Source organism: Pogonomyrmex barbatus, unplaced genomic scaffold, assembly GCF_055798465.1.
Source record: "Pogonomyrmex barbatus isolate J1 unplaced genomic scaffold, ASM5579846v1 scaffold18, whole genome shotgun sequence".
Taxonomy (NCBI): Eukaryota; Metazoa; Arthropoda; class Insecta; order Hymenoptera; family Formicidae; genus Pogonomyrmex; species Pogonomyrmex barbatus.
The window spans coordinates 2,842,601-2,853,909 of NW_028297114.1; the positions used below are offsets into that span (position 1 = coordinate 2,842,601).

The window sequence follows — 11,309 nt, forward strand, 5'->3', positions numbered from 1 at the left end:
CGCGCCATTCATTCGGCCGGGACCCCCTTCATCATCGCCGAGGCGCAATTTCGAGCGCAATTTCGAGCCCTTCTCCATCCGTGTATTAGCTTACTGATTGAAATCCGCTCCTTTATCCGCCACTTTCTCGCGACGCCAAAGATATCGGGGAAGATTCTCAGTTAGCGCCACGTGGCAAACTTCCCCGTGGAAAAGTTGCAAATTAAAAAAAAAAAAAAAAAAAAAAAAAAAGAAAAAAAGATAGCGAGTTATAACGTCGATAAAAATTGCAACTCTGTCGCGTGGACTAATGAAGATATTTCGCGAAAGTATTTCGGATCTCTATCGATTTCTCTATCTATTTATCTCTTGTGATAAATGATGCGCATATATTAATATTTTTATTCCTTCTCTATCGAACGTGATAATTAATTATAACGGACAATACAAGTGAAACAAGATAAAAAGTAAATTAAATCGATTTGAGGTTAAAATTAATCTACATTGATAGAGATAAATACAGAATTCGCCTGTGTTTGATCTTACGAACTATCCATTTATTGATATTATTTATTGATACATTTATTTACTGATACGCTTATGGCGAGTGAGAGAAATCTTACCTTGCAAGACGTGAAAAGTAATGCGACATCCTGTAACACTGATCGTCCCGTTGAAACAGCCAAGTCTTGAAAAGCAGCTTTCTCCGAGTTATTCTCGCCATGTTCTGTTGAAGATATCGTGAATAATCGTTATTTCAACTCGTTTTTCTACATAAAATTGCAAATTTCAAAACTAGGAGGTATCTAACACGCACGAACGACGCGTAAACTACTCAGTGATATACCGAGCGCCATCTGTCGACAGCATGTGGAATGACGTAACGTACATTCAAACATGGCGCCGCCCTTGGTTGTGATATTATTAGCTCTAACCTTCTCAGAAGCCGCATAAAAAAATTTCGTCGGCTGCGTGAGAATTCTCGCGGTGATTATTGATAGCGATCTAAATTTAATAAACACAAGCTATACACATTAACGTAATTGACAGTTTGATAATAATACAAATTATATCATAACAATGTCTATGTTACGCGCTGTGTTATTCAGATGTCACAACAACGGGTCGGTGATTTCAAAGTAATTATGAATGACTTTTGGACATTATATTACGTAAATCTCTAAGAAGAAAACATGCTATAATAAAATGAAAGAAATATAAATATCATACATATTTTACGCTAGAAATTGAGATTGTACGATATAATGATAAATAAACTTATTAGTTACAGTTATGATATATTAAATTAATCTTTATTGATCTCAGGTATCCTTTGCAGAAATATGTTCTGCAAGGAAAAAACCAAAATATATGGGGAATAGTGAAATGTGAATTAACTAAAAATACTCAAAGATGTGCCAAAGAAAATGTAAACGAGTCAAAACTTTCCTCATACATCTTAAAATTTGGCTTTAGTGGACTTGGAGTGTCGGCTGCTTGCATTTTGAGGTCAAGTAATAAAATCGTGTTTTGTAAAGAAGCTTCAAGAATAAATGATATAAATTTAGTCAATTCGGTTAATTCAAAACCCTTGACCTTTGAATGGACAAAATTTTTTAAATATTTATATCCACATATCTGGTATTTATTACTGGCATTGTCAGTAAGTAATTTATGAATGTACACAATTGATAAATTTTATGATGTTGTAACATAAATAACATAATGGCAATTTGTATTTACAGAGTGCATTAATAGTTGCATTATTAAATATTCAAATACCACAGTGCGTTGGAAGCGTTATAAATGTACTAACAGAAATATGTAAAAACAAAGGTGATTCATCGAAACAAGTCATTTTGCAACTTACTCAACCAGCTTTCACTTTGGCACGCATGTACATCGCGCAAGTAGGTAAAATAATTAGCATATTCTTTTTTCGGTAACTCTAAAATTCATACTCATACTCCATTCATATTCATACTCTATAAATTTTAATATTTATTTTTTAAGGCATTCTTTACCTTCATATATATTTACACTCTTTCGCATGTTGGTGAAAGGATTGCGATGAACTTACGTCAAGATTTATTCAAGTCCATTATCATGCAAGACATAGCATTTTTTGATAAAACACGTTCTGGTGAAATAATAAGTCGATTGACCAGTGATATTCAAGATTTTAAAAGCTCATTTAAGATTTGCATATCTCAAGGCTTGAGAAGCTTTACACAAATTATTGGTTGTGTCGTCTCTGTAATAGTGATATCACCGCAATTGACCACTCTTGTAGTATTCAGTTTGCCCCCGATAATTTTTATCGGTACTCTCCTGGGACGAAGTTTGCGCAAGTTATCGATGGAAGCGCAAAATCAAATCGCGAAATCTACTGCTGTATGTGAAGAAGCTATACAGAACATTCGAACGGTATTTCAGATAAATAACCAACTAAAAAGATATTCAACAAAAATATTAACACCATTTTAACATCATCTTCCTTCTTTTTATTAGGTGAGAGCTTTCGCCGCGGAAGAGAAAGAAATGGAAATGTTTTACAAAGAAATCGATCGTTCATGTGAACTATACGAACGACTAGGTTTTGGTATAAGCTTCTTTCAAGCTGGAACGAATTTATTGCTCAATGGTATTTTGCTTTCCACATTATATCTTGGTGGGCAGCTACTCGCCACAGAACAATTGTCTCCCGGAAATCTCATGGCATTTTTGATGGCAACACAAACTATACAAAAATCTTTGGGTCAATTGTCAGTGCTTTTCGGAACTTTTGTCAGGGGACAAAGTGCGGGGGCTAGAGTTTTCCAAGTAATTTTATTCGGACTATATAATTTATTCAAAAACAAAAGATTGTTATTCTTTTTTTTTTTAGTATCTAGATATGCCGCCTTCACCTATGATGATTGGTGGTGACATAATCACGAATAAATCTTTGGCGGGAAATATAGTTTTCAAAGATATAAACTTCAGCTACCCAACTAGACCCGATGACATCATTTTGAAAGATTTTAATTTACACATTCCCGCTGGGAAAACTGTAGCCATTGTTGGTACTAGCGGTAATGGTAAATCGACAGTGGCTGTGTTATTGGAAAGGTACGATCTAACAATTACATATATTTTAATTCAAATTTGCAAAATGTATATAAAATTGTGCAGATTTTACGATGTCGATAAAGGTTCCATTACAATTGACGATCGAGATATCAGATCCCTTAACTCGAGTTATCTCAGAGGCAGCGTTTTAGGCTACATAAATCAAGAGCCTACTTTATTTGCTACTAGCATTATGGAAAATATCAGATACGGGAGACAAGACGCATCGGATGAGGAGGTAAAAATAAAATGTTGAAATTTATATAAATATACTGTCCAAGATTATTTGATATAATCTACTTAGGTGATTGAGGCAGCTAAAGAAGCAAATGCGCATGAATTCATAACAAAATTCCCCGACGGTTACACGACTGAAGTTGGCGAAAGAGGCATGCAACTCTCTGGTGGCCAAAAGCAACGGGTTGCTATCGCCAGAGCTTTGTTAAAACATCCATCTGTTTTGATTCTGGATGAAGCAACAAGGTAGAAATAACAGTGAGATTATTAAGATTTGTTTCTACTAGAGACAATAAACTACTAATCTGTTTGTTCATATTTAGTGCATTGGATTATGAAAGCGAAAGAGTTGTTCAAAAGGCAATAGAAAATGCTACGAGGGGTAGAACAGTACTTGTAATCGCTCACAGGTTGAGTACCATCAAAGGAGCTGATGTAATCGTTGTGTTACAACGTGGTGTCATTGTGGAGGTATATTCTAATCGATAAAATAATATAATGTTAATATAATGTTCTTATTCTATATAAATATATAATATATAAATACACGCGTTTTTTCTTAGATGGGCACGCACTCGGAATTGATTAATCGGAAAGGTGTGTACTTCACGCTCGTTAACGAACAAGAAAAAGAGAATCTATAATATTAATAAGACTTAGAACATGCAAATTGTATCGCTATAAATTGTTACTGTAAAACGGTGAAAGGGTATTGTTTATAGCTATTTTCGTTTTATAGTTTTATAAGTATTTAGTAATTTTTTTTGTCTTGATGTATGTATGAATGTATGTATTGTGTAAATTGCTCATGACTACCTCAAAAATGGGAAACAAATTATACAAATTATACAATAAATTATTTTATCTACGAAAAGTCTAACATTCATGTACATGTTTTATCGATATTTATATATCCTAATATATATTATAAATAATTTATTTATAAAACTGAGACATATATAACTATTTGCAATCATAGCATCTTATTCAGTTAAAGAATCCTGTGATACTTCTTTGCTATTCTCATCAACTTGCGTTATCAAATCTGTGTCTGAAACAGTAGGTAGATTTTGTGTGGAAGGTGTAGTAGCAATATTTGATTCAGTTATGTCTTCCAAACTTGAAATAGATCTTGTTGTTGTCAAATATAAATTATCAGTATCCTCAGATAAATATTGTGTAGAAATATTTTCTCCATCTAATGTTGAATTGGTGTCTTCGAATTTATTATTTGTTAAAGGAATAGTTTCAAATAATCCTTCCGTGGTAGCGCCATCGATAGCTGTTTGAGGTGACAAAATTGTAGGTGTAGAAGATAATACATCAGATTCATAATTTCTCGAAATATTTTCAGTTGCTGGCGTGTCATTTAATGCTGTTGGATTTTGATCGTCTTCAATAATAGGATTTAATAATGTTCCATCATCTTTCTTGTACATTTCTGTAGTTACATTCTGTGTTTCTTCATCTAATTTTGATGACGGATCGCTAATTAGAGAGGGTTCTGATAGATCGCTTATTGTTGATGCCAAGTATAAATTAACCGAATCTGTATTGAAATTTGATGGTGTCATTGAGCTGTCTTCGATGTTTCTATATTCTTCTGTAATTGCATCTGGCATTTCTTCACCGATTTCCGATGGCATATCATTGATTGGAGATGATTCTGGTACGTCACTTACTGTTGGTGCTGAGTATAATAAATCAACCGAGTCTGTATTGAAATTCGATGGCGACACTGCGCTGTCTTCATTGTTCCTATATTTTTCTGTAATTGCATCTGGCACTTCTTCACCGATTTCCGATGGCATATCATTGATTGGAGATGATTCTGGTACGTCACTTACTGTTGATGCTGAGTATAAATCAACCGAGTCTGTATTGAAATTCGATGGCGACACTGCGCTGTCTTCATTGTTCCTATATTTTTCTGTAATTGTATCTGGCACTTCTTCACCGATTTCTGATGGCATATCATTGATTGGAGATGATTCTGGTACGTCACTTACTGTTGATGCTGAGTATAAATCAACCGAGTCTGTATTGAAATTCGATGGCGACACTGCGCTGTCTTCATTGTTCCTATATTTTTCTGTAATTACATCTGGCACTTCTTCACCGATTTCTGATGGCATATCATTGATTGGAGATAGCGACGTTGCGTTGTCTTCGATGTTTCTATATTCTTCTGTAATTGCATCTGGCATTTCATCGATTTCCGATGGCATATCACTGATTGGAGATGATTCTGGCACGTCACTTGCTGTTGGTGCTGAGTTTAAATCAACCGAGTCTGTATTGAAATTCGATGGCGACACTGCGCTGTCTTCATTGTTCTTATATTTTTCTGTAATTGCATCTGGCACTTCTTCACCGATTTCTGATGGCATATCATTGATTGGAGATAGCGACGTTGCGTTGTCTTCGATGTTTCTATATTCTTCTGTAATTGCATCTGGCATTTCATTGATTTTCGATGGCATATCATTGATTGGAGATGATTCTGGCATGTCACTTGCTGTTGATGCTGAGTATAAATCAACCGAGTCTGTATTGTAATTCGATGGCGACACTGCGCTGTCTTCATTGTTTCTATATTTTTCCGTAATTGCATCTGGCACTTCTTCACCAATTTCCGATGGCATATCATTGATTGGAGATGATTCTGGTACGTCACTTACTGTTGGTGCTGAGTATAAATCAACTGAGTCTATATTGAAATTCGATGGCGACACTGCGCTGTCTTCATTGTTTCTATATTTTTCTGTAATTGCATCTGGCACTTCTTCACCGATTTCCGATGGCATATCATTGATTGGAGATAATTCTGGTGCGTCACTTACTGTTGATGCTGAGTATAAATCAACCGAGTCTGTATTGAAATTCGATGGCGACACTGCGCTGTCTTCATTGTTTCTATCTTTTTCCGTAATTGCATCTGGCACTTCTTCACCAATTTCCGATGGCATATCATTGATTGGAGATGATTCTGGTGCGTCACTTACTGATGCTGAGTATAAATCAACCGAATCTGTATTGAAATTCGATGGCGACACTGCGCTGTCTTCATTGTTCCTATATTTTTCTGTAATTACATCTGGCACTTTTTCACCGATTTCTGATGGCATATCATTGATTGGAGATAGCGACGTTGCGTTGTCTTCGATGTTTCTATATTCTTCTGTAATTGCATCTGGCATTTCATCGATTTCCGATGGCATATCACTGACTGGAGATGATTCTGGTACATCACTTACTATTGATGCCGAATGTGAATCAAAGGAATCTATATTAAAATTGGATGGCGTCACTGCGTCTTCATCGTGTATGTTTTCTTCTGTAATAATATCCTGTATATTTTCATTTGTCTTGTATGATACGTCGTCAATTTCGGGTGCATTAAGGATTGTTGATGTTGAATACGGATGTTCGATCGCTTCAGAATTGAAATTTGATAACGTTACTACATCATCCTCGATATTTTTATATTGTTTCGTAGTTACATCTTGTATTTCTTCGTTTAATTTTGATAATATGTAACTATCCGGAGAGAGCGATGCAGTATTAGTTATCTTACTATCAATGTCGTCATTTGTACGATATTCCGGCTTGATTGAAGTCATAGAAATCGTGATGGAATGCGATGCATCATCAAATTCTATCGTTGATGGTGATGTAATTTGTAAACCAAATAGCGATTCATTCTCTTCATTCTGTCTTTCATCAGGTATTGTTTGTGCGTTTTCTGGAGAATCTGATATCTGGCCATGCATCATCATTTCATTAATATCATCTGGAACTGAAACTTCTTTGATTGACTTCGAGGACAATAAACTTGTATCGTCCGTATCGCTGTCATGATTATTAGCATTATTTTCTGGTGTATCCATTATATTTACAGATGTAGCAGTGACGTCATCATAAGATTTAAAATTTACATTTTCTTCATTTTCTATGATAGAATCGCTTGTGCTTGCTTCATTTCCTTCAAATATCACAGAGGTTTCTTTCACGTTTCCCTCTGTATCTTCATTGGGATTTAGAGATTCTACATTCTCACCTGGAGCGTTTGGAACACAGACTGTAGGATCCACCGAATTATCGTTCACGCAATCTGGCACAACGATGCACATTCCTCTATCCATGTGATATCCTGTGTTTTGTGGGCATTTGAAAACGTTTTGATAGAATCGATGTCCATTGGAATCGCATGTATAAAACATAGAACAGTGGCTGGGGACGGGAAATCGACCAGATCTCGTGCAACTTGGCACGCTAATGTGATGGTGATACATGTATTCGTCGGGTGGAATAATATTTGGAATTAATTTGCTTGAATCGTAGTAGACACATCGCTGCAGACGATTGTCGAAGATCTGTCTGTTTGCACATTGCGCCAGGATCGACTTGTCACGCTTGCAGATGTGATAATACAAAGAACTTCTGCAATGCGGCTTCAATATGTTGACGCCGCACGATCGTCTACTTTCAACATGAAGCACCTTGCCGCCTCCTGGAACACCTAGGCAACGTCCTTCTTCGTGGTCGTAGTACTGATTGACCTTGCAATAATGTATAGTACTAGGCCAAACTGCGCGTCGATGCCGAATTATTTGTAGATCAGCGATTTTTTCTACATTATCAGCATGCTGCAAGAGTGATTTTCTTGATGTAAAAATTAATAGTAAAACGGACACACAATATTTAATAAAATTTACATCTTTTGAAAAAGAATTTACATCATTCGAAAAATGTACGTAAATATATAAAAAAGGAATTTATTTTTTTTATACATATCTTGGCATTTCAGTAAAAGCTTCTAAGATTTATAAATTTCTCTTATAATGTGTTCTAGTTTCATTCTATTTATGTAAAAATTAAATATACAATTAGATATATATATACGACAGGCATTACACGATGATGAAATTGCTTACTCCAGAAGTGCTCGGTGAATGATTTACTATCGCAATTAATAGTATAACTCCAAGTGGTAAAATCCAAAATAGAATCTTCATAGTTGAAATCATCGTGCGGAATATCTGGTCTCACGACGACCGACGTGTCTTCAGAATAACACCGATTTAATAAATCGCGTCTGTCTTTTCAATTCTCACGGAGTGATAACACCTTTAAAGAGCTTGTCAAGAAAAGAGATGTGCTTAAATACTTTCATATCGAAAACGTGCCGATTGATATATATATAACGCGAAATGGCAACGTGATGCATCTTCAATTAGATTTCCGAATCGTCTCAGGATTTCGGAGAACGCGAGATGTTCGTGCGCAAAGTGCCATTAACAAGTTCCGCGCATGAAAATAAGGATTAACGGATATAATAATAATAAACGTTTACTTTATCTCATTTTCACGTCAGAGGAGCGAGAGATTGGGAACGAATGTGGGCTCGTACGAATCAAATTACGCCGGTGCATCAACGTTACGAAGAGTTTACGGTCAGCGTACAAATCGTTCAAGGTTGATTGAGTCATAATTGCGGTATTCATGAATTGATATTTGCATTCCGAGAAATTCTGATTGCAATTGGAAAGCACAATGAATGATGGAGACCCTTAGAAATAAAAACAAATGTTTTTTATTATTTAACAGCTGGCAATACGTAAATCAGTATAATATAAATCCTTATATACAGTTTCTTCGTTGAAAGATATATCTACAAATTAATGCGTTTGAGTTATTACCCTATTATTAGAATAGAATAGATTAATTTACACTGAAATGTATATAACGAAGTAGGACTCCATTCTAGGAATATACATCGTTGCTCGCGATAGAAGCAGAAGCTATACAATTTTCTTTTTTATGGAGAAATCAGCACTTGTATGTCTGACATGCTGTTTTCTCTCAGCAGTCGTATTGTGGCACTCTGTATGTAAAATTGTTACTCCTCACGATGTTGATTCCGGCACCATAATATGGCATCACGTAGTGCGAACCATCTGCTGGTCCTACGATTTGAGTGGCTATCAGTATCACATCGGCAAACTGACCAAGAAAGAGAAACCCCAATGTGCTTAGTTTGAGTAAACCTAGGGCGGGATATCCAAGGTAAAATCGATCCACGCCAAACATACCCAGGAATATCGACAGCAATAATGAAGTTTCAAAGGAATATCCATTTCTAAAAGCAATAATTCTAAAGTGAATGTCCACAATTCTAATAATTTTGATTAATTTTTTTTAAGACAATCAAGAATTACACTTACGTCCATTTGCAAGGGATATCCTTCTTGAACGTATTATTTTTGGTCTCTGTACAGATAAGGCCATCAGCAGCTAGACATAGCACTAGCAGAAATATGAATCTATGTTCAATCTTGAGAATTATTCTCTTAGAGATTTGTTAGTTAATTCCAAATTATTATTTTCAAATACTATTCAATATAGAATCATATTTACAACATAAACTTATAGAAAACTTAATAAATAAACAAATCAGCATTAGTTCTGGTTGGCTAACATTTTACTCTTTCCAAAGAGAAACACTTTTATCTCGTTTAAAATGCATAAAATATTCAAGAACATATAGAACAATACTGTCCATAATCTGAATGTTATGATTTGTAATATTAAGCTATGAGAATAGATACAGTTGATATTCATGGCTATTGTCTTTTTATTCCTTATTTCATAGCTTCAGAGAACACAAATATTCTGAGATCATTTTGGATGAGTTCAGGATATTCTAAGTCATCCTAGCATATTCTAGATGATTTCAAGATTTCTTATGCTACCTGAATGTCTTTTTCCAATAAAAACTGATCTCAGAGATGATTGAGATCATTGAAAGTTTTTGATATATACATATGTATTTAAAATGTATGCATAAAATCTAACTTTTACTATATATTATTATTCATGTATTTTTAATAATTATTATAAAATATAATATTATTATAATTAAAAATAATATCACAATATATTTTTAAATAAAATATTTTTGACACATGTCAAAAACTTGAACAATCTCAAACTAGTCTTCCAAAGTTACAGATCCTAGACAGTACTGATGTAAAGAGCCGCGCGACAAGAGCAACGTGATGCAAAGTAATGCGAGACGATGCGAGAGATTGAGGTTAGGGACAATTCCCCTCTTCGCGATCCCGATGTCGTTGCTCGCCACGATCGAATCCCTACCTTTGGCCTTGTTCTCCTTGGTGCAGCCGCGCGGTTGCTGCGTCTTCGGATCTATGAAATCGTAATCCGGATGGGGACACATGTACTGTCCCATCCGCAGGTTATTGCAGTCGACCTCGTACGTGTCCGCGCCATCGCACAGCGCAATAGCCGGTAGCAGGACGAGCAGTCCGCTAAGAAATCGCGCCGAATTGGACATGCCGGCTCATTTTATGCGACGTTACCTCGGCAACCACCGCGGCACACCGCAATCACAACGATATTCGCATCCATCCACATCCTCCCGTCGTGTTTTCGAACATGTTTCTCGAACGAGTTATCCTCGACGCTACCGCCACCAACTGTCACGGCCGCCCTCGGAATATTTTTTTTTTTAATTATCCGCTGCAAGTAAAATCCGGCGCGATTAATTTTCCATTCATAGAATGATTTAAAGTATCTAAGATTTTAATTGTGACATTTTCTCGCGATGTTGATTAATTCTTTGTTCGCTTCATGTTAGCGAAGTATATAATTGTCAAATGTTAATATTGGTACTTATGTGAGATGTTAGTTAAAAAAATAAATAGCGCGCGCGAAGTGAAATAAGTCGCACGAAATGTGTATATACATAGTTTGTTAAAAAAAAAATCGTCGTTTCGGTACGCTTACAAAAAATCGCATTGTTAATCATGTCAGTTAATAAGCATTTATATATAAGCATTATTATGTTCATAAGATGTAGCAAACATCGTACTTCGTAAGATATAAGTTTGTAAACTACTTCATGAGATATAGATTTATCATTTATTTGAAAATGCGAAGAAATACGAAGTAATATGAGC

General features: G+C 35.4%; 3 protein-coding genes across 4 annotated transcripts; 1 reads left to right on the forward strand and 2 right to left on the reverse strand.

The window, feature by feature from the left end:
• Positions 1-875: 875 nt before the first annotated feature.
• On the forward strand, positions 876-4,207 carry LOC105426166 (mitochondrial potassium channel ATP-binding subunit). 2 transcript variants are annotated; one of them, XM_011637269.2, is made up of 10 exons: positions 876-1,118; positions 1,306-1,642; positions 1,725-1,889; positions 1,993-2,406; positions 2,491-2,802; positions 2,867-3,090; positions 3,154-3,328; positions 3,395-3,573; positions 3,651-3,798; positions 3,891-4,207. In XM_011637269.2, the coding sequence occupies exons 1-10, from the start codon at positions 1,060-1,062 to the stop codon at positions 3,969-3,971; spliced, it is 2,094 nt and encodes a 697-aa protein (XP_011635571.2). In that variant the 5' UTR covers positions 876-1,059; the 3' UTR covers positions 3,972-4,207. The 2 variants fall into 2 exon arrangements, with proteins under 2 accessions (XP_011635571.2, XP_011635572.2); XM_011637270.2 differs by having other exon boundaries at positions 1,319-1,642.
• On the reverse strand, positions 3,824-8,708 carry LOC105426167 (uncharacterized). Its single transcript, XM_089074835.1, has 2 exons — positions 8,265-8,708; positions 3,824-7,976 (listed from the first exon to the last, which is right to left on the reverse strand). Exons 1-2 carry the CDS (start codon positions 8,355-8,357, stop codon positions 4,311-4,313), a joined length of 3,759 nt encoding a protein of 1,252 aa, XP_088930961.1. The 5' UTR covers positions 8,358-8,708; the 3' UTR covers positions 3,824-4,310.
• A 199-nt stretch (positions 8,709-8,907) lies between these two features.
• bisc (TM2 domain-containing protein 1 biscotti) lies at positions 8,908-10,832 on the reverse strand. The gene is made up of 3 exons (XM_011637272.2): positions 10,486-10,832; positions 9,555-9,636; positions 8,908-9,469 (listed from the first exon to the last, which is right to left on the reverse strand). Exons 1-3 carry the CDS (start codon positions 10,682-10,684, stop codon positions 9,193-9,195), a joined length of 558 nt encoding a protein of 185 aa, XP_011635574.1. The 5' UTR covers positions 10,685-10,832; the 3' UTR covers positions 8,908-9,192.
• Positions 10,833-11,309: the final 477 nt, after the last annotated feature.